Raw genomic sequence first — 24,574 nt, forward strand, 5'->3', positions numbered from 1 at the left:
GAAGGATCAAAAGTATTCTGAGTGACAAAAAGATCAGGGCAGTACTGACTCCCCTGTTGGCTGCTAAAGTTAATTTACTTGCCTTTAGACCAAAACAAACTGCATATCATACCTCATCTTCCTGAACAACCATGATGGAGAAACAAAACCGTGGCAACAGTAATCTAATGTCTACAATAGTTAAGTCTAGTGTAATAAAAAAAAAAAAAATTCCAAAATACAGCATGTTTGTGTTTTTAGTGTTGTGTGGTATTAAAAATCATGAAAAAAAGTGACAATCTACATTGCCACATCTGCAAATATGTGTTTGTGTGAATCTAGAGCAGTGTTTCCCAACCAGTGTGCCTCCAGCTGTTGCAAACCTACAACTCCCTGCATGGCTGCCCAGTCATGCTGGGAGTTGTAGTTTTGCAACAGCTGGAGGCACACTGGTTGGGAAACACTGATCTAGAGAGACAGCTATCTACCAACAGCTATATACAATGTATACCTCATTTTTCAGGATCCAAGTACCACAGGTAGAGGAATTACTACTTGTATAATTCATGGAAGTCACCCTCTACACCAAACATCATTCTCAATAGTCCTTGCCACTGCTAGTACATACCAATAAATATCCCACCCTTTATTCCTTACCTCCACTGCTCCCAGCAGTATACAAGAAGTGCAAACAGGTAAAAGGACAGGAACACACCTAAACAGAACAGCATCCCACCGACATAAGTGCGCTCTGAGGAAAGAAAGGGAAGCACATAGGTAACAGAAACAAACATTGTTGGCTTTTAACAGAGGAATCTGCACCCATAAGATGATGGAAAGCTTCATTTATTTATCCATAATAGAAAATAGATCACAAGAAACAGGATACAAGAGGGAAGGGATCTGGTTTCCTGTGATCTGTTTTCTATTATTATTAATAAATAAATAAAGCTTTGCGTCATCTTATGGGCGAGTGCAGAATCCTCCTTTCTTTGCCTACTTTGATGCATTGACATGGACTTCTCTGCTGTTTGGATTACTGGCACCCCTTTATAATGGACTTACCTGACTGTTCTTAAAGGGGTACTCAGGGGGAAATGTTTTTTTGTTTTTAAATCAACTGGTGCCAGAAAGTTAAACAGATTTGTAAATTACTTCTATTAAAAAATCTTAATCCTTCCTGTACTTATTAGCTGCTGAATACTACAGAGGAAATTCTTTTCTTTTTGGACACAGAGCTCTCTGCTGAATCACGAGCACAGTGTTCTCTACTGTCATCTCTGTCCATTTTAAGAACTGTCCAGAGTAGGAGAAAATCCCCATAGCAAACATATGCTGCTCTGGACAGTTCCTAAAATGGACAGAGATGTCAGCAGAGAGCACTGGGGTCATGATGTCAGCAGAGAGCACTGTGATCGAAAAAGAAAATAATTTTCTCTGTAGCATTCAGCAGCTAATAACTACTGGAAGGATTAAGATTTTTTTTAATACAAATCTGTTCAACATTCTGGACATCAGTTAATTTAAAGAAAAAAGGTTTTCCACCGGTTTTCCACCCCTTTAACCCCTTCAGGACCAAGCCCATTTTGGCCTTAAGGACCAGAGCGTTTTTTGCACATCTGACCACTGTCACTTTAAACATTAATAACTCTGGAATGCTTTTAGTTATCATTCTGATTCCGAGATTGTTTTTTCGTGACATATTCTACTTTAACATGGTGGTAAATTTTTGTGGTAACTTGCATCCTTTCCTTGTGAAAAATCCTAAAATTTGATGAAAAATTTGAAAATTTTGCATTTTTCTAACTTTGAAGCTCTCTGCTTGTAAGGAAAATGTATATTACAAATAAAAAAAATTTTTATTCACATATACAATATGTCTACTTTATGTCTGCATCATAAAAGTGACGAGTTTTTACTTTTGGAAGACACCAGAGGGCTTCAAAGTTCAGCAGCAATTTTCCAATTTTTCACAAAATTTTCAAACTCACTATTTTTCAGGGACCAGTTCAGGTTTGAAGTGGATTTGAAGGGTCTTCTTATTAGAAATACCCCACAAATGACCCCATTATAAAAACTGCACCCCCCAAAGTATTCAAAATGACATTCAGTCATCATTTTAACCCTTTAGGTGTTTCACAGGAATAGAAGCAAAGTGAAGGAGAAAATTCACAATCTTCATTTTTTACACTCGCATGTTCTTGTAGACCCAATTTTTAAATTTTTACAAGGGGTAAAAGGATAAAATTTATACTTATATTTGTAGCCCGATTTCTCTCGAGTAAGCACATACCTCATATGTCTATGTAAAGTGTTCGGCGGGCGCAGTAGAGGGCTCAGAAGGGAAAGAGCGATAAGGGGATTTTGGAGAGTACGTTTTTCTGAAATGGTTTTTGGGGGCATGTTGCATTTAGGAAGCCCTTATGGTGCCAGAACAGCAAAAAACCCTCACATGGCATACCATTTTGGAAACTAGACCCCTTGAGGTACGTAACAAGGAATAAAGTGAGCCTTAATACCCCACAGGTGTTTCACGACTTTTGCATATGTAAAAAAAATTTTTTTTTTTTCACTAAAATGTGTGTTTCCCCCCAAATTTCACATTTTTCCAAGGGTTAATAGCAGGAAATACCCCCCAATATTTGTAACCCCTTCTCTTCTGAGTATGGAGGTACCCCATAAGTTGACCTGAAGTGCACTATGGGTGAACTACAATGCTCAGAAAAGAAGGAGTCATATTTGGCTTTTTGAGAGCAAATTTTGCTCGGGGGGCATGTCGCATTTAGGAAGCCCCTATGGTGCCAGAACAGCAAAAAATACCCACATGGTATACCATTTTGGAAACTAGACCCCTTGAGGAATGTAATAAGGTATAAAGTGAGCCTTATTACCCCACAGGTGTTTCATGACTTTTGCATATGTAAAAAAAAAAAAAAAAAAAATTTACACTAAAATGTGTGTTTCCCCCCTAATTTCACCTTTTTGCATGGGTTAATAGCAGAAAATACTCCCCAAAATTTGTAACCCCATCTCTTCTGAGTATGGAGGTACCCCATAAGTTGACCTGAACTGCACTATGGGCGAACTACAATGCTCAGAAGAGAAGGAGTCATATTTGGCTTTTTGAGAGCAAATTTTGCTCGGGGAGCATGTCGCATTTAGGAAGCCCCTAAGGTGCCAGAACAGCAAAAAAAACACACATGGCATACCATTTTGGAAACTAGACCCCTTGAGGAACGTAACAAGGGGTACAGTGAGCATTTGCCCCCCCACTGGTGTCTGACAGATCTTTGGAACAGTGGGCTGTACAAGTTTTCCTTTTCATGGACCACTGTTCCAAAGATCCGTCAGACACCTGTGGGGGGTAAATTCTCACTGCACCCCTCATTACATTCCGTGAGGGGTGTCGTTTCCGAAATGGGGTCACATGTGGGGTTTTGTTTTTTTTTGCGTTTGTCAAAACCGCTGTAACAATCAGCCACACCTGTGCAAATCACCTCAAATGTACATGGTGCGCTCTCCCTTCTGGGCCTTGTTGTGCGCCCCCAGAGCACTTTGCGCTCACATATGGGGTATCTCTGTAGTCGGGAGAAATTGCGTTACAAATTTTGGGGGGCTTTTTTCCCTTTTACCTTTTGTGAAAATGTAAAGTATAGGGCAACATCAGCATGTTAGTGTAAAAAATAAAAAAAATTTACACTAACATTCTGGTGTAGACCCCAACATTTCCTTTTCATGAAGGGTTAAAGAAGAAAAAGCCCCCCAAACCTTGTAACGCAATTTCTCCCGAGTACAGCGATACCCCATATGTCGCCCTAAACTGTTGCCCTGAAATACGACAGGGCTCCAAAGTGAGAGCGCCATGTGCATTTGAGGCCTAAATTAGGGATTTGCATAGGGGTGGACATAGGGGTATTCTACGCCAGTGATTCCCAAACAGGGTGCCTCCAGCTGTTGCAAAACTCCCAGCATGCCTGGACAGTCAACGGCTGTCCGACAATACTGGGAGTTGTTGTTTTTCAACAGCTGGAGGCTCTGCTTTGGAAACAGTGGTGTACCGGACGTTCTTATTGGGGGAGGGGGGCTGTGTAAGGGTATGTATATATGTAGTGTTTTTAACTTTTTATTTTATTTTGTGTTAGTCTAGTGTAGTGTTTTTAGGGTACAGTCGCATGGGCGGGGGATTACAGCGAGTTTCCCAGCGCAAAATTTGCTGCATCTCAAGATGCGAGAAACCCACTGTAAAAGCCTCGCCCATGTGAATGTACCCTGTACATTCACGGGGGTGGCGGGGCGGGGGGGGGGGGGCTTGCATCAGCTGTTGCAAAACCACAACTCCCAGCATGCATGGTCTGTTAGTGCATGCTGGGAGTTATAGTTTTGCAACAGCTGGAGGCACACAGGTTAGGAAACACTGAGTTAGAAACAGACAATGTTTCCCAACCAGTGTGTCTCCAGTTGTTGCAAAACTACAACTCCCAGCATGCCCAGACAGCTGAAGGGCATGCTGGGAGTTGTAGTACGGCAACATCTGAAGGGCCAGATGTTGCTGAACTAAAACTCCCAGCATGCCTGGACAGTCAGTGCATACTGGGAGTTGTAGTTTTGCAACAGCTGGAGGAGCACAGATTGGAGACCCTTATACAATGGTCTCCAAACTGGGACCCTCCAGATGTTGCAAAACTACAACTGCCAGCATGCATGGTCTTTTAGTGCATGCTGGGAGTTATAGTTTTGCAACAGCTGGAGGCACACAGGTTAGGAAACACTGAGTTAGAAACAATGTTTCCCAACCAGTGTGTCTCCAGCTGTTGCAAAACTACAACTCCCAGCATGCCCAGACAGCTGAAGGGCATGCTGGGAGTTGTAGTTCGGCAACATCTGAAGGGCCAGATGTTGCTTAACTAAAACTCCCAGCATGCCTGGACAGTCAGTGCATGCTGGGAGTTGTAGTTTTGCAACAGCTGGAAGAGCACAGATTGGAGACCATTATACAATGGTCTCCAAACTGAGGCCCTCCAGATGTTGCAAAACTACAACTCCCAGCATGCCCAGACAGCCAAAGGCTGTCTAGGCATGCTGGGAGTTGTAGTTTTCAGACTCCTAGAAGCAGCAGTGAAGATCTTCACTGCTGCCTCTGAGGACCACATACTTACCCGTCGCTGCTCGTCCACGTGGCCGGTCCCGCGCTTCTCCTCGGTCCCGCCGCTGGATCAGGTAAGTCCGCCGGTCCCCACGTGTTCCCCCCCGAATGCCGCAGGTCCCCGCGAGCCCCTGCAGCCTTCGTCCCCCGTTCTGCCCGACTTCCAGGGGCGGGCAGTGCGGGGGATCTGAACTTTCACCCCAGATCACTGTGATTGGTCCACAGGGACCAATCACAGTGATCGCTGACCAGGACCATCAATTGATGGTCCTGGGGGTGAAGCAGAAGTTGTCCCCTGCTGGAAACAGCGGGACTTCTGCCAGTTAACCCGTTCGATGCTGCGCATCGCCGGGTTAACTGAATGTCATTTATAAACGCCGGGATGCGCGAACGCACTGCACAACCCGGCGTTTATATATGACATTCTGCGGGAAGGGGTTAAACTGCACATGGTCTTCATCAGTGGTCTCATACTGAGGCCCTCCAGATGTTGCAAAACTTCAACTCCCAGCATGCCCGGACATCCAACGGCTGTCTGGGCATGCTGAGAGATGAAGTTTTGCAACATCTGGAGGGCCACAGTTTGAGACCAATGATCTGCATAGAACCTTGTCACATATGCAGTTTCTGATTCAGTTTGTATCTCTTGTATCCTTTATGCTTTGAATTTTAACTGCCTGGCCCTTTTGTTTTTGAAAAGATAAGCAACCGTCAGAGCTGTCTGGCAGCGGCTTACCTCACCTCTCCACATTCACAACACATGAACATTCAGCTGAGCCAAATGCTAATGTGTATGATGGCTGACAGCTACTAAAGGTTGTATCCATAAATTACATACTGCTGGTGGCTGGGCTGACCAAGACTTCCAGGGTCTTCTGGCGATCTCCATGCTCCACAGGAGTATCTAAAATATAATTTGTAAGTATTAGGGGGGGTTAAAAGCTCTGAAAAAAAAATCTGTTCAAAGACAGATGCTTGAGGTAGTAAAGGACAGGTTTACCTGGATTTAATGGATAATAAGGCAGACCCCCACCGCACGCCTCATCCTCAGTCTTTACAACTACCACAACATAGAAGCCACCTTTGTTGAAATCTTTTCTCTGAAAATCACAGAAGAGTAAATGAGAATTCAGACAGAAATAGACAATTAAACCCATAAATGTATAAACAAAGACATACAAGATGTTTTATGACATAGCCCTTTCCACAAAGCAGCACATATTATTGAGATATAAAGTATAACAAGAAGTACATGAATGCACTTCAATTGTACTGTTCTGACTGTGTGAGTGTCACAGTAACGCTAGCACTATTTCCATGAACCAGCATGCCCAGGATGAGCATGTGTAGGACTGTTACTAGAATAGGGGACACTACAGTGCACAAACTTGTAGCAGGACACGATAAAATGTAAATGAAGCATTTCCCTTGAATAAAGAATGTGATCATCATCCATTAACTGCGCATGATTGTACATGGGACACAAATGCAACATATTTTCTGCAGAACTGTTAAGCTATTAAGTCCCAGAAGAAAGGCATCCATCGTGACACCTAGAATTTACTATATGTTTGTGTGTGTAGCAACTTCCACAGGCCTGGTTTCAGAAATCCCAAAAGAACCCCCCCGGCCATGTTGAATGGACTGAATACACCAGAGCTCTCTGGAACAATAGTGTGGGCTTTAAAGGGGTACTCCACTGGGAAAAAAAAAAGCATTTTAAATCAATTGGTGCCAGAAAATTAAACAGATTTGTAAATTACATCTATTTAAAAATCTTAACCCTTTCAGTACTTATCAGCTGCTGTTTGTTCCAGAGGATTTTCTTTTCTTTTTGAATTTCCTTTCAGTCTGCTCTCTGCTGACACCTCTGTCCCTTTTAGGAACTGTCCAGAGAACAAGCAAATCTCCATAGCAAACCTATCCTGCTCTGGACAGTTCCTGATACAAACAGAGGCGTCAGCAGAGAACAATGTGGTCAGACAGAAAAAGAAGTCCAGAAAGAAATACAACTTCCTTTGTAGCATACAGCAGCTGATAAGTACTGGGAGGATTAAGATTTTTAAATAGAAGTAATTTACAAATCTGTTTAACATTCTGGTGCCAGTTGATTACCAGTTTTCCAGGGGAGTACCCCTTTGAACAGGGACCCCCCACATCTATGAGTGTTATGTGCCTTAATAAGGTATATGGAAAGTGTTATCAAGGTGCGCTAAACCTTTGAATTATGAAGATTAATAAGGTGTCCCTTTAATACAACACATATATAGTGGCAAACCTGATATATGTACCTGAACTGTGATGGCAGCTTGCTTGGTCATAGTTTGATACATGCCAATAAATGCAACGTTATTATCAAGGTCATATACTGGGCACTGAAAGGAGAAAACAAGGACACCATTACATTCATGGCATTATAACTGATCTTCGCAAACAATATGAAAACTACAAAGTCATCAGCCTTTCTACTTTGGGGCAAATCAAGCCATGGAGTAGATAAAGTAGACTGTAGCCCTTGAGATCTCCAGTACCGCACTGCTTCCACGCATGTCTATAGTCCTAGCACTATACATCAGCCGGGCCACCCCATAACGCCAACAACATGACCCAAACAGTGTCACAGAATAAGCATCTTTTACACAATGCAAAATGTCTTCACAAAACATTTTATATGGGTTGGGTGTGGTGTCTGATTTATTAAGGTGGTCTGATTTATATAGGGAGTTTTAGGAGAACTGAGACCCCATGTTGTGTTTGACTTCTGTTTTTTACTTGTTCTTGATTTCTTAGTCCGACAGCAATCTTATGAGCCTTGCCAAATCTATATTAGTAATTCACGGTCCACCTCTACAGATGCAGGATAAGCTCTGATGAACGGACCTAGTCTCTACAGAACACCAGATCCCATTCTTAAATGTTCACTAAAAATAGGTTAGTAGTATCTGTTAAAGAGGTACTCCACTGGAAAACATTTATTTTTTAAATCAACTGGTGCCAGAAAGTTATACATATTTGTAAATTACTTCTATTGAAAAATCTTAATCCTTCCAGTACTTATCAGCTGTTTTATGTTCCAGAGGAAGTTCTTTTCTTTTTGAATTTCCTTTCAGTCTGACCACAGTGCTCTCTGCTGACACCTCTGTCCATTTTAGGAACTGTCCAGAGTAGAAGCAGATGCCCATAGAAAACCTATCCTGCTTTGGACAGTTCCTAAAATGGACAGAGGTGTCAGCAGAGAGCAGTGTGGTCAGACAGAAAGGAAATTCAAAAAGAAAATAACTTCCTGTGGATCATAACAGCAGCTGATAAGTACTAGAAGGATTAAGATTTTTTAATAGAAGTAATTTACAAATCGGTATAACTTTCTGGCACCAGTTGATTAAAAAAAAAATGTTTTCCAGTGGAGTACCCCTTTAAATGAATTTGTTAAATTAAAGGGGTTGTCCCAACTCGCTCCTTCCAGATTTCTCCGCTTCTCAGGCCTGTTTGCAACAGCCAGAGGTGTTTGGAAAAGCTGAAAGCAGCCAAAGTGGGGAAGTTATGCGATTTGCAGGACTGTCATTGACTTTAATCTACTCCCGGAGTCGCACAAAGAGTATCCCACAGGGCTATGCTGTCTGAGAACCTCTCATTAAAGTCTAAGGGGTGAAGAAAGTTGTGTAACTCCCCCGCTTCGGCTGTTTTTGGCTTTCCCGACCACTGCAAACAGATTCTGATGAACATTATACTTCATTTATGACTATAGAATTTTTTCTTCTTCAGCATTTCATTATTTACTGAAGATAAGTTTGTAATATTTGCTGACATTATTTACATTATATTACTTTGCAAACAAGATAGACTACTTTGTATACTCCTAAACACTGCATGACTTTACTGTAAACATTAAGTTAATTAAATTAAATTGACCATAAATTATACAGGGAGTTTACTTTGAGGTCTGATAAGTTAATAGAGTCTGGGGGACGCATTCTTAGTCACTGCTATCAAGGAAGATGAACCCTCTATTGACAGAACAGTGACAGCAAGTTAAAGTCTACAGCAGTGTTTCCCAACCAGGGTGCCTCCAGCTGTTGCCAAACTACAATTCCCAGCATGCCCGGACAGCCTTTGGCTGTCCGGGCATGCTGGGAGTTGTAGTTTTGCAATAGCTGGGAGGCACCCTGGTTAGAAAACACTGGTCTACAGCCTATTGACATCATTTTCAATCATATCTTCATACTCACCTGAAAGCTATACATTTGGCAATATCCTAGTATAAATTTAAAGGGGTTATCCAGGAAAAAACTTATATATATATCTCAACTGGGTCCAGAAAGTTAAACAGATTTGTAAATTACTTCTATTAAAAAATCTTAATCCTTTCAGTACTTATGAGCTGCTGAAGTTGAGTTGTTCTTTTCCACCTAGTGCTCTCTGATGACACGTGTCTCGGGAACCACCCAGTTTAGAAGCAAGTCCCCATAGCAAACCTTTTCTACTCTGTGCAGTTGCCGAGACAAGCAGAGATGTCAGCAGAGAGCACTGTTGCAAGACAGAAAACAACAACTCAACTTCAGCAGCTGATAATTATTGAAAGGATTAAGATTTTTTAATAGAACCAATTTACAAATCTGTTTCACTTTCTGGAGCCAGTTGATATAAGAAAAAAAGATATTTCCTGGAATACCCCTTTAAGGATATTTATGAACTTTGGTGCAGTAACAGTTCAAAATAAATAAATAAAATAAAAACTATTTGTGATACTATTCCATTGGACGTACCTGAATATCTTGTACCGAGATGACAGAGCAAGGAAAAGCAGAAGGAGAAGTGACTTTAACAATCACAGAGTCTACATCCGGTGGAAACACATATTTAAAATACTGCGAACAGACAATAAGAAACATGTTATGTAAAAACAGCATATAGGTCTGAAATGAATGAGCTTGTGACATCACATTCACTTTGTGCCATCGTGCTTTCATATTTCACAACCTTGCACTTTTTTTTTTTTTTTTATGTAGAAGAAATCCAGTCCATTACCATTCTCAAAATTAAACACCCAACAGGCCACACTTTTAAATAAATAGTGTGCTGGGATTTTACACTGATTTTCCATCTTAAGGATAGGCCATCAAGGATTATAAGGGGGTCCTAGGACCCTGTCTATTCAGTAGAAGAAACGCGTAACAGGTCTTGAGGAAGCACCCCAACTCTTTTACTGGAATAGCAACATACTTGACCAAGAATAAATAGGACATCAATGTAAACCCCCCCCCCCCCCCCCCCCCAAAAAAAAAACTATCAATATTCTGGCATTTTCCGACCCAAACTACTTAATTCAGAATGGAGAAAGACAGCTGCAGGACCACTAGCATTGAAAATATCAAGAGTATTTATCTATGCGATGTTATCATGAAAAAGTAGTAAGTGTTCCGAAACAAAGCATAATAAAAGAAAATATGGTTCATTACAGCTTCACGAATTGTGCTTTCATGGTGAGAACCACACAAACCTGACAGCACCAACAATAATGCCATATAGTGAATGGAGTTCTGTAGAAGTGTTATCCACAGGACGATTCAGCTAAGATCAGCCATTCGGATCATCTTTTACAGCATTGTTTCCCAACCAGGGTGCCTCCAGCTGTTGCAAAACTGCAACTCCCAGCATGCCCAGACAGCCTTCAGCTGTCTGGGCATGCTGGGAGTTGTAGGTTTGCAACAGCTGGATGCACCCTGGTTGGGAAACACCGTTTTAAAGCAATAACTGCTTAGGGTTACGGACTGCCGAGTCTATACTATATACTGTGAAATGTGTAAACGTTTGTCTAATAAGTGATGACCCTTAACCCCTTAAGGACGCAGGACGTAAATGTACGTCCTGGTGAGGTGGTACTTAACGCACCAGGACGTACATTTACGTCCTAAGCATAACCGCGGGCATCGGAGCGATGCCCGTGTCATGCGCGGCTGATCCCGGCTGCTGATCGCAGCCAGGGACCCGCCGGCAATGGCCGACGCCCGCGATCTCGCGGGCGTCCGCCATTAACCCCTCAGGTGCCGGGATCAATACAGATCCCGGCATCTGCGGCAGTTCGCGATTAAAATGAACGATCGGATCGCCCGCAGCGCTGCTGCGGGGATCCGATCATTCATAACGCCGCACGGAGGTCCCCTCACCTTCCTCCGTCCGGCTCCCGGCGTCTCCTGCTCTGGTCTGTGATCGAGCAGACCAGAGCAGGAGATGACCGAAAACACTGATCTGTTCTATGTCCTATACATAGAACAGATCAGTATTAGCAATCATGGTATTGCTATGAATAGTCCCCTATGGGGACTATTCAAGTGTAAAAAAAAAAATGTAAAAAAATGTAAAAGTAAAAGTAAAAAAAAAGTGAAAAATCCCCTCCCCCAATAAATAAGTAAAACGTCCGTTTTTTCCTATTTTACCCCCAAAAAGCGTAAAAAACATTTTTTATAGACATATTTGGTATCGCCGCGTGCGTAAATGTCCGAACAATTAAAATAAAATGTTAATGATCCCGTACGGTGAACGGCGTGAACTAAAAAAAATTTTAAAAGTCCAAAATTCCTACTTTTTTAATACATTTTATTAAAAAAAAATTATAAAAAATGTATTAAAAGTTTTTTATATGCAAATATGGTATCAAAAAAAAGTACAGATCATGGCGCAAAAAATGAGCCCCCATACCACCGCTTATACGGAAAAATAAAAAAGTTATAGGTCATCAAAATAAAGGGATTATAAACGTACTAATTTGGTTAAAAAGTTTGTGATTTTTTTTAAGCGCAACAATAATATAAAAGTATATAATAATGGGTATCATTTTAATCGTATTGACCCTCAGAATAAAGAACACACGTCATTTTTACCATAAATTGTACGGCGTGAAAACGAAACCTTCCAAAATTAGCAAAATTGCATTTTTCGTTTTAATTTCCCCACAAAAATAGTGTTTTTTGGTTGCGCCATACATTTTATGATATAATGAGTGATGTCATTACAAAGGACAACTGGTCGCGCAAAAAGCAAGTCCTCATACTAGTCTGTGGATGAAAATATAAAAGAGTTATGATTTTTAGAAGGCGAGGAGGAAAAAATGAAAACGTAAAAATTAAATTGTCTGAGTCCTTAAGGCCAAAATGGGCTGAGTCCTTAAGGGGTTAAAGGGGTACTCCGGTGGAAAAAAAAAATTCTTTAAATCAACTGGTGCCAGAAAGTTAAACAGATTTGTAAATGGCTTCTATTAAAAAATCTTTACCCTTCCAGTATTTTTAGCAGCTGTATGCTAGAAAGGAAATTATTTTTTGTCTTGTCCACAGTGCTCTCTGCTGACACCTGATGCTTGAATCAGGAACTGTCCAGAGCAGAAGAAAATCCCCATTGCAAACCTATGCTGCTCTGGACTGTTCCTGACACAAAAAGAGGTGTCAGCAGAGAGCACTGTGGACAAGACCAAAAAAGAAATCCAAAAAGAAAAGAATTTCCTTTGTAGCATACAGCTGCTAAAAAGTACTGGAAGGGTAAATATGTTTTAATAGAGGTCATTTACAAATCTGTTTAACTTTCTGGCACCAGTTGATTTAAAAAAATTGTTTTCCACCGGAGTATCCCTTTAAGAGATTGCAACTGTAAAAGCAGTATTTTTTATATGCCCAGTTAACAGTTCTTATAAATAGAACCCAAGATTTGGGGAGCAAAGTCCAAGCTACTGTAGTGATCATCTAATCCTGTGCACTTGTTTACTGATCTACAGAAGGTGTTAGCTAGGTCAATGCAGGTCAAAGACCGGTGTGAGAATACGAACAAGCAAAAGGAGCTCATTAAACTTGACATGGTATCTGACACAGTCATCCACCCTGCACAATGGTCTGGAAATGCAACTTTTATTATGAGGCTGGTAAGAAACTGATGAGTTTATAAAAGGTAAATGTGTAGCCTTACATTGTATCATTATCTAGATTTAATATGGCCAGCATGCCCAGTTCAATTAAATACCAAGGAGAGTTACCTTAACCAGTCAGATTAAAAAAAAAAAAAAGGGCTCAGAATAGGACTCCATCTTTCTATATAGGGTAACACTATCAGAGCATAGAAATACTGCAGAAAGCACCGTCCGCTATGTGAGACTTGGCACAACCATGTCAATCATCTGAAATACTACTACTCACCATGATAATACTACTGTTTTCCTAAAGGGACAATCTTTTTTACAAAACCTTAAATAAGTGTATATATAGAAATGTATTTATTTTTTCACATGGGCAAAACACAGAAACTGCAAGTATTTCCACATCAAAAAACGCAATTTCCATATGAAAAACCAAAGTGTCACTTATAAAAAGTGACAAGGAAATTTTTTTTTTTTTTTACATGAAATGAAATGGTTGTTTGAGCAGACAGACAACTGGTTGCTGATGGTCTTGTCAAGTAAACCTCCAGCAAACAGCTTATTTTGGTGGGGGAAGGAGCAGCCAGCCAGGCATTTCCCTTGCAGCAGCCACTGCAGTGGATATGTAGTATTACATGGCAGCCATATAAATGAAAGGCCATATATGTAATACAAGGATGACTTGAGTCTGCCAGAACAGGGATGACTCTCTGATCTAGTTCATAGATAAAGATCCCAAGAAAGGGATTCTCTCTTTAACCATGTAAGGACACAGGGCTTTCCCCTGTTTTCACTTTTTCCCTCTCACCTTCTAATAATCATCATTTTCCACCTACAGACCCATATGAGGGCTTACTTTTTGCGCTACCACCTATTTTTCTTTGTTATTACATCAATCATTTCACCACAAAATATACATCACAATTTTTTACTTGTTTTATTATTATTACTATTATTCTGGCCAGGCATGCTCACTTGTTCAGTTCTCCAACTACAGTGAACGTACAGCCACATAGACTGCAAAATACAGCTCAGGGGTGTGAAAATCCTATCGCCTGAAGCCCAAAACAGACAGTTCCAGGCACCCGGCAGGTGAATTCTTCAGGCATTTAGCCGTGCTCCGGACAAGCAGGCCTAAATGCCTGAAGAATTAACATATGACGTGGCAATCAGTCTTGTCCCCACACTAAACTTTATAGTCCGCAGCTGTATGTTGCAGACTATAGCAAGCCGCGCAGGACATCAGCCTCCCGGTGTAAACGTATGCGATGACGCCACCCATCACGTGCCCTTCCGTCAGGATCGGCGATGCCATCCAGCAACAGCAACCACCGGCAGGCCCGCCAAGGTGCCGAGCCAGAGCCTGCCGAAGCGCACCAGGGGACGGAGGACCGGTAATGCATAGCAGAGGATCAGAGAGCTGAGTGAAGGGGAGAAGGGGGGGGGGGGTGAATGAATAATGTAGTACAGGAGGTGATAAGGGGGGGGGGGGCGGCTGAAATATAATGGCACAGGGGGCATTAGGTGGGGGGATATAATGGCACAGGGCATCAAAGGGGGGGAATATAATTGCAAAGGGCATCAGAGGGGGTATAATGGCACAGGGGGCATCAAAAGCTGGAATATAATGGCAAAGGGAGCATCAAAGGGGGAGAACATAATGGTACAGGGGGCATGAGGGGATAAAATGTCACGGGGGAATGATATAGCACAGGAGAGCTTCAAGTGAGGAAAGATGTGGCACAGGGGGTGATGGGAGGGGATGGAATGGCACAAGGGGGTAGCAGCCACAATTCTAAAGCTGATACTGGTATTATGTTGTGCATTGTTGACACGCCACGTGATACTTGCAATTGGCGGTATAGCAAGGATTGTGTCACCAAACTATGCAAGTCGAAAAAGTTTTGAAAGCTCTGACTTATAATTGTTTAAATGGGAGCTCTACCTGCCTACCTGATGGGGTCATATCTATCTGGGGGCCTGTCTACCTACTGGGGGAGCGCTACCTAATGGGGGTCATATCTATCTGGGGCTCTGTCTGGGAGCCCTACCTTTCTACCAACTGGGGGGAACATATCTATCCAGGACATTATTTATTTACCTACGGGGAAAGACCTGCCTGCCTACAAACTGGGGAATCATATATCTGGGGCCCGATTTACATACTTGGGGGAGGATAAAGGGACATACCTAACTAAAGGGGGGAGGGGGACTTACTTTTCAGGGGCCCGATCCACCTAATGGGGTGACATACTGGTCTGCCAATTAAGTTTCTATTAATAAAGACCTTATTTACATACTATTTTGGTTGAAATTATTTTATGTACCAGGAAAAGTGGATTGCCAAAAGGGACAAGTAGATTGTGCTAAGTTTTAGTCCCTTGGACAAGTAGTTGTGCAGCTGCTACACTGGCCTCACAGAACCTTCTAGAACTACATCACTCACTGCAATAAATATGTAAAAGGGAGTCTGGCTGAATATTCACTGGCCAGGATGAGGTAAATATACCTCATATAATATTGTGTACTGTATAGCTTCCTATATTACAGTGTAACACTATATTCACTTAGCAGGAGGGAAGGGGGAGAGATATTATTCCCTATAATAACACTGTCTGCTGTGTAAGGAGTTGGAGAGAAGAGAGAACCATTATGTGGATAACATTAACCTTATGGATGTGTCACACTATGCAGCACAGGAATGTCATTCTGCACTAATGACTGCTGGGATATGAAGTTCAAAGCAAATCATGTGGCAATCAGAAGCTCTGTCTACCACAGATTTTCATATGAATAGGGGAGGATAAAGAGGAAGGCAGAGACAAAGAAATATGGTCATGTCTGCATCAAGTTTGCTGTGGAAAGTGGATCATGGTAAAATCCTTTAAGACTCAAATGCCCCAATAAGACTATAAGCAGTGGTTATCTTTATGAAACAACCACTTTAAATATTTTTTTTTTATATTTAGGTCTAGAAAAAATAAAAAAATAAACAACATTCATCATACAATTTCATACTGATAAAGGTAAAGCAGGGTAAAGCAGTTCTACAACTCTACAAAAATCTAACGATAGAGAACAACCTGTTAAACATACACAAGGCAAAAAAATGTTTATATAGCACAGAAATGATCATCAGTGTGATTAAAATAAAGATTTAAAATTGCCGTAACTTACCAGAAGAATGTGGAAAAGGCACTGTAGTGTATATTAATGGACACCTGTCATACTTTCATGCTGCCCGAACCACATGTCATTAGGACATTCCCTGGTGGCTTCTTCCCACCCCACCAGCTTTGACTGATCTGATCTTTTCATGTTTCGGTATAGGGTGAGATCTATGAATAAAGGCCAGCCGGGCAAGTAGAAGCAGTCAGGCTAGCCCTGATTGTTTAGGAAGCATGAAAGTGATTACAGGTTGTCTTTAAAATGTGAAAGGAGCTTTCAATACCTTCAACAATGAGATATGGCAACTTAAAATTTTGGCCCAAAGCCTGAGGATGTACAGTTCCCAAATTCTGATGACCACATAGGGTTCTGATTTTAGCCAGGTACAATATTTTCAGTCATTGTTCAATCCAGGAAGGATGTATACTTTTTGATGAGAGGGCATTCTTTTTTTATTCCCACCCTGAGCTCTTCTAAATATATAATAAATTATCTACAATACCCCTTTAAACTCTGTTCAACCCAGGTAGATGCATATATTTTAAAGTTAACACTTTAAAGCACTGATCTCTTCAACATAGATGAAATGCCTGTTTAGCCAATCACTAGTAACCTGCCTCAGAAAGTGCAAAGTGAAAGGGCAGTGGGGACCGGACTGTCAGGGGATCGGCGGCAGGAGAGAATGTCATTTTCACTTTTTCCTCAAATCCTTGGCATAAAATTAATTTTCTGGACGGCTCCATCAATGTGTTGAAATGCATGCTGGTGATGTCATAAATCCATACAAGCTCTTCATTAAAAAAACAGCACACCCCAAAAGATTACTAGAGGACATGTCCGTATAATCATTCAATAGTACAGCCTCAGGTTTTGGGCCTGCAACATCAAAATTCTAAATGTTTTTTTTTTTTTTTATTGTTTATGCCTTTCTTCTGGTAGGTCTTTAAAAGTACAAATACACCATACACAGAATGTAGACAAGAGCAAACACACACATAGACCTCATTGTCCCCTCACAAAACATGTAGTTGTCACCTCTTGTCACATTATACCTGAGGCTGAGCAGGAGTTGCATTAAAACTGAACCGTTCTTTTGTCCTACAAAGATAAAAAACTCATGAAGGTCACTCTGATACAGATGCTATCTATGAGCTACAAAGTCATACAGGACAATATTCCTTACCGCAACACAAAGCTCTCTACATGTGTGACTCGCAAGAAGTAGGTAGAATTTTTCTCTGACAAGGTAGAGACATCAACAAAGAAGGATTCGGTTTTAGATTCTGCCCGAGTAGGTGGTTGGCACAGTGTGCGTCCGACATCTTCATATTGGTAATTACGCTGGTACCTGAGGAAAGTACAAGTGTTTTTAAAGAAGGAATCCCTCACTCGTATGCATTCATGCAAAAATAGAGATGGGTTTGAAGTTGGATAATAAAGCAATAAATCACAAGACACAGTGGCAATATATATTGTATATGGTTAATATATGAGGCGGTTAATATAATCCTAAGGATGGCGGCTACTTACAATCCCCTGAGGGTAAGTGGTACTTGGAAAGACACAACAGCCTCCTTCTGCCGGACAACAAAGAGCAGTGGTGGTCCTTTCTGATCAGATAGCACTCTGACGGACACTCTCACCCCTTCAGTCTACACACAAAGGATAGACAGGCACTGTTATAGCATAAGGGCTCTACATAACAATTAATATACTAATGAATATAATTATGAAACATAACTAACAATAATATCAATAATACAAAAGTATAACTAACAAATACAAAATATAAATATTACTGATGTAAGATGTATACCTAAAACACAAAAAAAAAATGCATTAAAAATTTTGAAAAATATGTAACAACAATTGTTTCATACACATAAGTTTAACCTCTGCATCCTGAGTTCTTAAGGACGTAGGGAGTACAGGTATGCCCGGGGGAATTCTGGTCCCCACCACTACCCGGTCAGGGATCGGACCGGGATGCCTGCTCAAATCATTCAGCAGGCATCTCGGCACATCGCCGAGAGGGGTTCCGAGACCCGCCATGTTGGCAATCGCCGGTCAAGTCAGACAGGCAATCAGCGGCGATTTTGGGTCCTACGAGTCTCCGGTGACCCTGGAAAATAAGGGTGAATATAAGGGTGTCCAAGACACCCATGATCCTGCTGAAGGGATAAGGAGTGAGGTGGCAGGGGTGCCTCCCCTCCTATCCCTGCTATTGGTCGGTCAGAAGCGACCGAGCAATAGCAGATCGGGGGCCGGGGGGTTAAAGTTTGGTTCCCCGTTCTGCCCACCCACAGTAGTCAGGGCAGAATGGGGGAACTGTAGTGTGACCGGCGGTGGAGGACCTTTACCTGCGGCGATCGGCAGTGGAAGGTGGCGATCCTCTCCCTGGTGCGGCGATGACGTGCGGCGATCCTCCCGACTACAGAAGCCAGTGAGTTGCCTAGCAACATCTAGAGGGCTACAATTTGGAGACCACTATACAGTGGTCTCTAAACTGTAATGCTCCAGATGTTGCAAAACTACAACTCCCAGCACGCTCAGACAGCTTTTTGGGCATGCTGGGATTTGTAATTTTGAAACATCTGGAGGGCCAAAGTTTGGAGATCACTGTGCAGTGGTTTCTAAACTGTGGCCCGCTAAATCTTGCAAAACTACAAACTCCCAGCATGCACGAAAAGCAAACTGCTGTCTCGCCATGCTGGGAGTTGTAGTTGTGTACCTCCAGCTGTAGTGAAACTACATCTCCCAGCATGCCCTTCGGCGATCAGAGCATGCTGGGAGTTGTAGTTTTGCAACAGCTGGAGGTTTGCCCCCCCCCCCCCCCCCCCATGTGAAGGTACAGGGTACATTCACACGGGCGGGTTTACAGTGAGTTTCCTGCTTCAAGTTTGAGCTGTGGCAAATTTTCCGCTGCAGCGCAAACTCCTAGCCGGAAACTCACCGTAAACCTGCCCGTGTGAATGTACCCTAAAAACACTAAACTACACTAACACAAAATAAAGGGTAAAACACTTACATTTTTTATTTGGGGGGGGGGGGGGGGGGGGGAACGACACAGTATATCGTACGGCAGTGTTTCCAAAACTGAGCCAACCGTTTGGGAATCACTGGCGTAGACTACCCCTATGTCCACTCCTATGCAATCCCTAATTAAGTCCTCAAATGCGCATGGTGCTCTCACTTCGGAGCCCTGTCGTATTTCAAGGAAACAGTTTAGGTCCACATATGGGGTATTTCTGTACTCTGTAAAAAAAAAAAAAAATAAATAAATAAATAAAAATTTACACTAACATGCTGGTGTTGCCCCATACTTTTATTTTTACAAGAGGTAAAAGGAAAAAAAGACCCCCAAAATTTGTCACTCAATTTCTCCAGAGTACGGAAATACCCCATATATGGATGTAAAATGCTCTGCGGATGCACAACAAGGCTCAGGAGTGAGAGCGCACCATGTACATTTGAGGCCTAAAGTTGTGATTTGCACAAGGGTGGCTGATTTTACAGCAGTTCTGACATTAAAGCAAAAAATAAATAAATACCCCTCTGTGACCCCAAGGGGTATAGTGAGCCTTAACACCCCACAGGTGTTTGACAAATTTTCGTTAAAGTCGGATGGTAAAATGTAAATTTTTTTTTTTTTTTTTTTTAACTAAAATGCTGGTGTTACCCTAAATTTTTCATTTTCACAAGGGAAAATAGGGGGAAAAAAAGCCCCCCAAAATTTGTAACCCCATTTCTTCTGAGTATATAAATACCCCATATGTGGATGTAAAGTGCTCTGCGGGCGAACTACAATGCTCAGAAGAGAAGGAGCACCATTGGGCTTTTGGAGAGAAAATTTGTCCGTAATTGAAAGCCACATGTGTTTACAAAGCCCCCATAGTGCCAAAAACAATGGTCCCCCCACGTGACGCTATTTTGGAAACTACACCCCTCACGTAATGTAATAAGGGGTACACTGAGCATTTACGCGCCACAGGTGTCTGATAGATTTTTGGAACAGTGGTCCGTGAAAATGAAAAATGAAATTTTTCATTTGCACTGCCTACTGTTCCATTACAGAAAGACTAACTCTACAAAATCCCATTGTCGTTCCTTCCCTTCTGGGCTCTCTAGTGCAACCACAGAGCACTTGACATACACATGAGATGTTTCCTTACTCAAGAGAAATTGGGTTAAAAATTTTAGGGTGATTTCTCTCCTTTTACCCTTGTAAAAATTCAAAAACTGGGTCTAAAAGAACATGCGAGTGTAAAAAATGAAGATTTTAAATTTTCTCCTTCACTTTGCTGCTATTCCTGTGAAACATCTAAAGGGTTAACACACTTACTGAATGTCATTTTGAATACTTTGAGGGGTGCAGTTTTTATAATGGGGTAATTTGTGGGGTATTTCTAATATGAAGGCCCCTCAAATCCACTTGAAAACAAAACTGAACTGGTCCCTAAAAAATTGCGGTTTTGAAAATTACCGTACGTGAAAAATTAGAAAATTGCTGAATTTTGAAGCTCTCTGATGTCTTCAAAAAGTAAAAGCATGTCAAATTTATGATGCCAACATAAAGTAGGCATATTGTATATGTGAATCAAAATATAATTTATTTGGTATGTCCATTTTCCTTATAAACAGTTTCAAAGTAAAAAAAAAAAAAAAAGCTAATTTTTCACCAAGAAATGATGCAAGTATTGACGAAAATTTACCACTAACAAAGTAGAATATGTCACGAAAAAACATTCTCGGAATCAGAATAAAAGTAAAAGCATCCCAGAGATATTAATGCTTAAAGTGGTTCTAATTTGCAAAAAAGGTCTGCGTCCTTAAGGTGAAAATGAGCTGAAAAAGGGGTTATCAGAAATTAGCTCTAAATGGTAAACATTACACGGTATTCAGAAGGACACTTCTACAGATTTCTTTGATGATCTGGCTTCCTTACATTCTTTTTCCATAATGTTGGATGAGATACAGACATATCTACAAAGCTATGTAAATTAACACTGCTATTCCTACAGCCAGAGTGCAATGTTATGTGACTAAACATCCTAGATCATGTGTAAAGAAAGAAGGAAGAAGTCACAGCTGAGAACTCTCTCTCCTAGCATGTATACAATGCCTTTGGTTGTCCGGGCATGCTGGGAGTTGTAGTTTTGAAACAGTTGAGGCACCCTGGTTTCGGAACACTAATCAGTTTAGTTTTAAAGGGGTACTCGGGCGCTTAGACATCTTATCCCCTATCCAAAGGATAGGGGATAAGATGCCTGATCTCGGGGGTCCCACCACTGGGGACCCCCGTGATCTTGCACGCAGCACCCCAGTTAAAATCAGTCCCTGGAACATGTTCGCTCTGGGTCTGATTACCGGCGACCACAGGTCTGGCGGAGTATGACGTCACGCCTCCGCCCCCGTGTGACGTCAAGCTCCGCCCTTCAATGCAAGACTATGGAAGGGGGCGTGACAGCTGATCTGAGGAAGGGAGGGATCCTCCCGAAACGCATCATCACTTGTTTTTTATTTTGTTCTTACCAATAAAAATATTTCCACTGTGAACCTTAAACCTTACTTTGGTCCCATTCCGTCATTCGGAAGGAGCCGCAGCACCATCTACTAAGGATATTTTTCCAAGTTCCTCTGCAGTCTATCCAGGACAGTGTCACTGTTTCCTGCTACCCAGAAGGCCTGGCAGCGACTCAGCATCTTCAGTACATCATTATCGCTGGGGTTATATGCCTGCTATTTCGTCTCTAAGGTGAGCGGCCATCTTTATGGTTCCTGTCCAACTCTGGACCACTCTTAGCTCCTCTTACCAAGGGTAATACACCAGGCGCCGGTATCGGTCTCTAAATTTTTTCCCCTACAGATTCTGCACACTTGTAGGTTTCTGAAGCTGGTGACAGGCAGGCCAAGAAAAGTATTACAATCTGATGAAGACATTCATGGGAAATCTTTACTGTGTGAGGGCGAGCATTATCCTGCTGATAAATGCCAGTCAGGAGCCCAGCCATGAGAGAGAACACACGGCCACAGGATGTCCTGCACATATCTTTGAGCTGTTAGTGTCCCTCACATCACTACTGGGGGTGACTACTATGAGTGACTGACATCACCCTAGTAGTTGGGGCAGTGTGTCGCTCCACAGCAAAGGCAGGATTCAAGCGCTCTCCACAAGGCCTCCATAGTGGAACCTGATCATTGTTGTATCCCAAACAGAACCTGTATTTGTTGCTAAAGACAATTTGGTTCCAGTCCATGTTTCTTGTTCACAACACCACTGTATACAAGGGCGACTGTGGTTGTCTGTCAATATCAAGACAAATAATGGTTTTTATGACACCAAATGTTCTTTTGCCAAGTGTCTGGAAATGGTCCGTGCACGGCAGATGTGTCTGGATGGTGGACATGGAAACTGTGGGGGCTGCTCATGTTTGTTGGCCGACCAAACAATCCTTTTTTACTGATGGTCTGAGGCCATTCGGAGACTGTTCGCCATGTGTACCCTCATGTAACCCACTGCTTTTAACACCTCTGTAGGACTTGGTCAGAATGGCCTAGATGGCAGAAAATTCCTCAAAGCGACCATTCAGCTTCTCTCAGTCCAATGATAAGTCTCCTCTCAAAGTCTGTCAACTGGGCACAATGTCTTCGAGCACATCTTAGAAGCATGTCTAGCAGACAACAATCTCTCAACAAGAGGTACACTACTCAAAAGAAGCCTCTGAGAGCCTTGTATAGAGCAGCAGGAGAAGCAGATTTATGCCTTTTTTTAACTCTAATCAGACTACACCTGCAATACTGAAATCTTCCTGATGCAGAACTGCATGAAGGGTTGTACAGCAATCCGACAATTCTATCTGGGGTCATATTTATATTCTTTATCTATGAGTGTATATCATTGGATATCTCTTACTGCATTGCTGCTGGAACTGTGTGTGTGGGAATGTAAGAGCACGCTTACATGCTGCGCTAGCAGGATAGCAGTTCAGGTAAATATGTATGCAATAATACGTCCATAATAGGCCCCCGCGAAATCAGCCACAATGTGGCCCAAACGCTGCTCACACATACCTAAAATTCAGCTTAATATTGAGAGCTGTAACGGGGAACTCAGGTGGAAACAAGGGGAAAACAAATATTTTCTAATTAACTGGTGCCGGAAAGGTAAACAGATTTGTAAATTACCTCTATTTCAAAATCTTAATCCTTCCAGTACTTATCAGCTGCTGTATGCTACAGAGAAAATTGTGCAGTTCTTTCCAGTCTGACAACAGTGCTCTCTGCTCCATGTCAGGAACTGTCCAGAGTATAAGCATATCCCCATAGAAAACCTCTCCTGCTCTGGACAGTTCCCGACATGGACAGAGGTGGCAGCAGAAAGCACTGTGGTCAGACTGGAAAGAACATCACAAATTTCTCTGTAGTATATCTGTAGTATACAGCAGCTGATAAGTATTGGAAGGGTTAAGATTTTTAAATGGAAGTAATTTACAAATCTGTTTAACTTTCAGGCACCAGCTGAACTGAAAACATTTTTTTTTCCACCAGAGTACCCCTTTAAAGATACCAGGAGAAATGTATCAACACGTGTGCATAGGAATCTGAAGAATTTTCCTATAGGAATCAATCAGAAAAGATGAGAGCTAGAATCTGACTGGTTGTTATGGGCAACTATGCCACTTTTCCCTTAAACTAGTTTTGATAAGGGTGCATGCACACCATGTTTTTGCTATACAGTTCCCGTATACGGTTTCAAGTTAAAAACCATATGGAACTGTATAGAAAACAGTATGCATTGACTTAACATTGTAAACCGTATGTCAAACGCATCGTCCGGTTTAGTCCATTTTGCGTCTTATACGGTTTTGTCCGTTTTTTTTTTACCCGTACCCAAAACCCTAGTCTACCACGTTTTTTGGTCCGGGTGAAAAACTGTATTAAACCGTATATGTTTTTTTTTTTTTGTTTTTTTTTAACATGGGAGTCAATGGGAACCGTACAGAACTGTATGTGCATACGGTTCCATCCGGTTTTCACCATCCGGTTTTTGACTTTGCACAGTTTTTTCTCTTGGAATTTCAATCAAACAAGTGAAACTTTATTCAAAATGGAGTGAAGTTAAAAACTTATGTTTTTTTCTTAAAAAACGTATGCAACCGGACATAATTTTTCAAACCGTATGCGGTTTTCAACCGTACATGGGTTAAAATTTGTACACACGTTTAGTCAGGTTTTGAGGAATCTGTTTTTCATCAAAAACCTGATACGGGAACTGTATTGCAAAAACGTGGTGTGCATGCACCCTAAGTCTCCAGAATTATGTTTTAGGAAAATCCCCCTTTAAAACAAACCACAGTTTCACAGACCATGAGAAGGACCAGAGGGTC

General features: G+C 41.7%; 1 protein-coding gene across 4 annotated transcripts in view; it reads right to left on the minus strand.

The window, feature by feature from the left end:
- The window catches only part of SIDT2 (SID1 transmembrane family member 2), a 74,845-nt gene that overhangs the window by 32,480 nt on the left and 17,791 nt on the right, over nucleotides 1-24,574 (minus strand). For all 4 annotated transcript variants that reach the window (XM_056542799.1, XM_056542796.1, XM_056542797.1 and 1 more), the window contains exons 3-10: nucleotides 17,718-17,839; nucleotides 17,371-17,535; nucleotides 17,240-17,285; nucleotides 9,886-9,987; nucleotides 7,414-7,497; nucleotides 6,123-6,222; nucleotides 5,961-6,026; nucleotides 637-730 (exon numbers count right to left, since the gene is read on the minus strand). In XM_056542799.1, the coding sequence (XP_056398774.1) occupies nucleotides 637-730; nucleotides 5,961-6,026; nucleotides 6,123-6,222; nucleotides 7,414-7,497; nucleotides 9,886-9,987; nucleotides 17,240-17,285; nucleotides 17,371-17,535; nucleotides 17,718-17,839 (779 nt within the window). The remainder of the gene's footprint in view (nucleotides 1-636; nucleotides 731-5,960; nucleotides 6,027-6,122; nucleotides 6,223-7,413; nucleotides 7,498-9,885; nucleotides 9,988-17,239; nucleotides 17,286-17,370; nucleotides 17,536-17,717; nucleotides 17,840-24,574) is intronic.

Source organism: Hyla sarda, chromosome 10 (genome assembly GCF_029499605.1).
Source record: "Hyla sarda isolate aHylSar1 chromosome 10, aHylSar1.hap1, whole genome shotgun sequence".
Classification (NCBI taxonomy): domain Eukaryota; kingdom Metazoa; phylum Chordata; class Amphibia; order Anura; family Hylidae; genus Hyla; species Hyla sarda.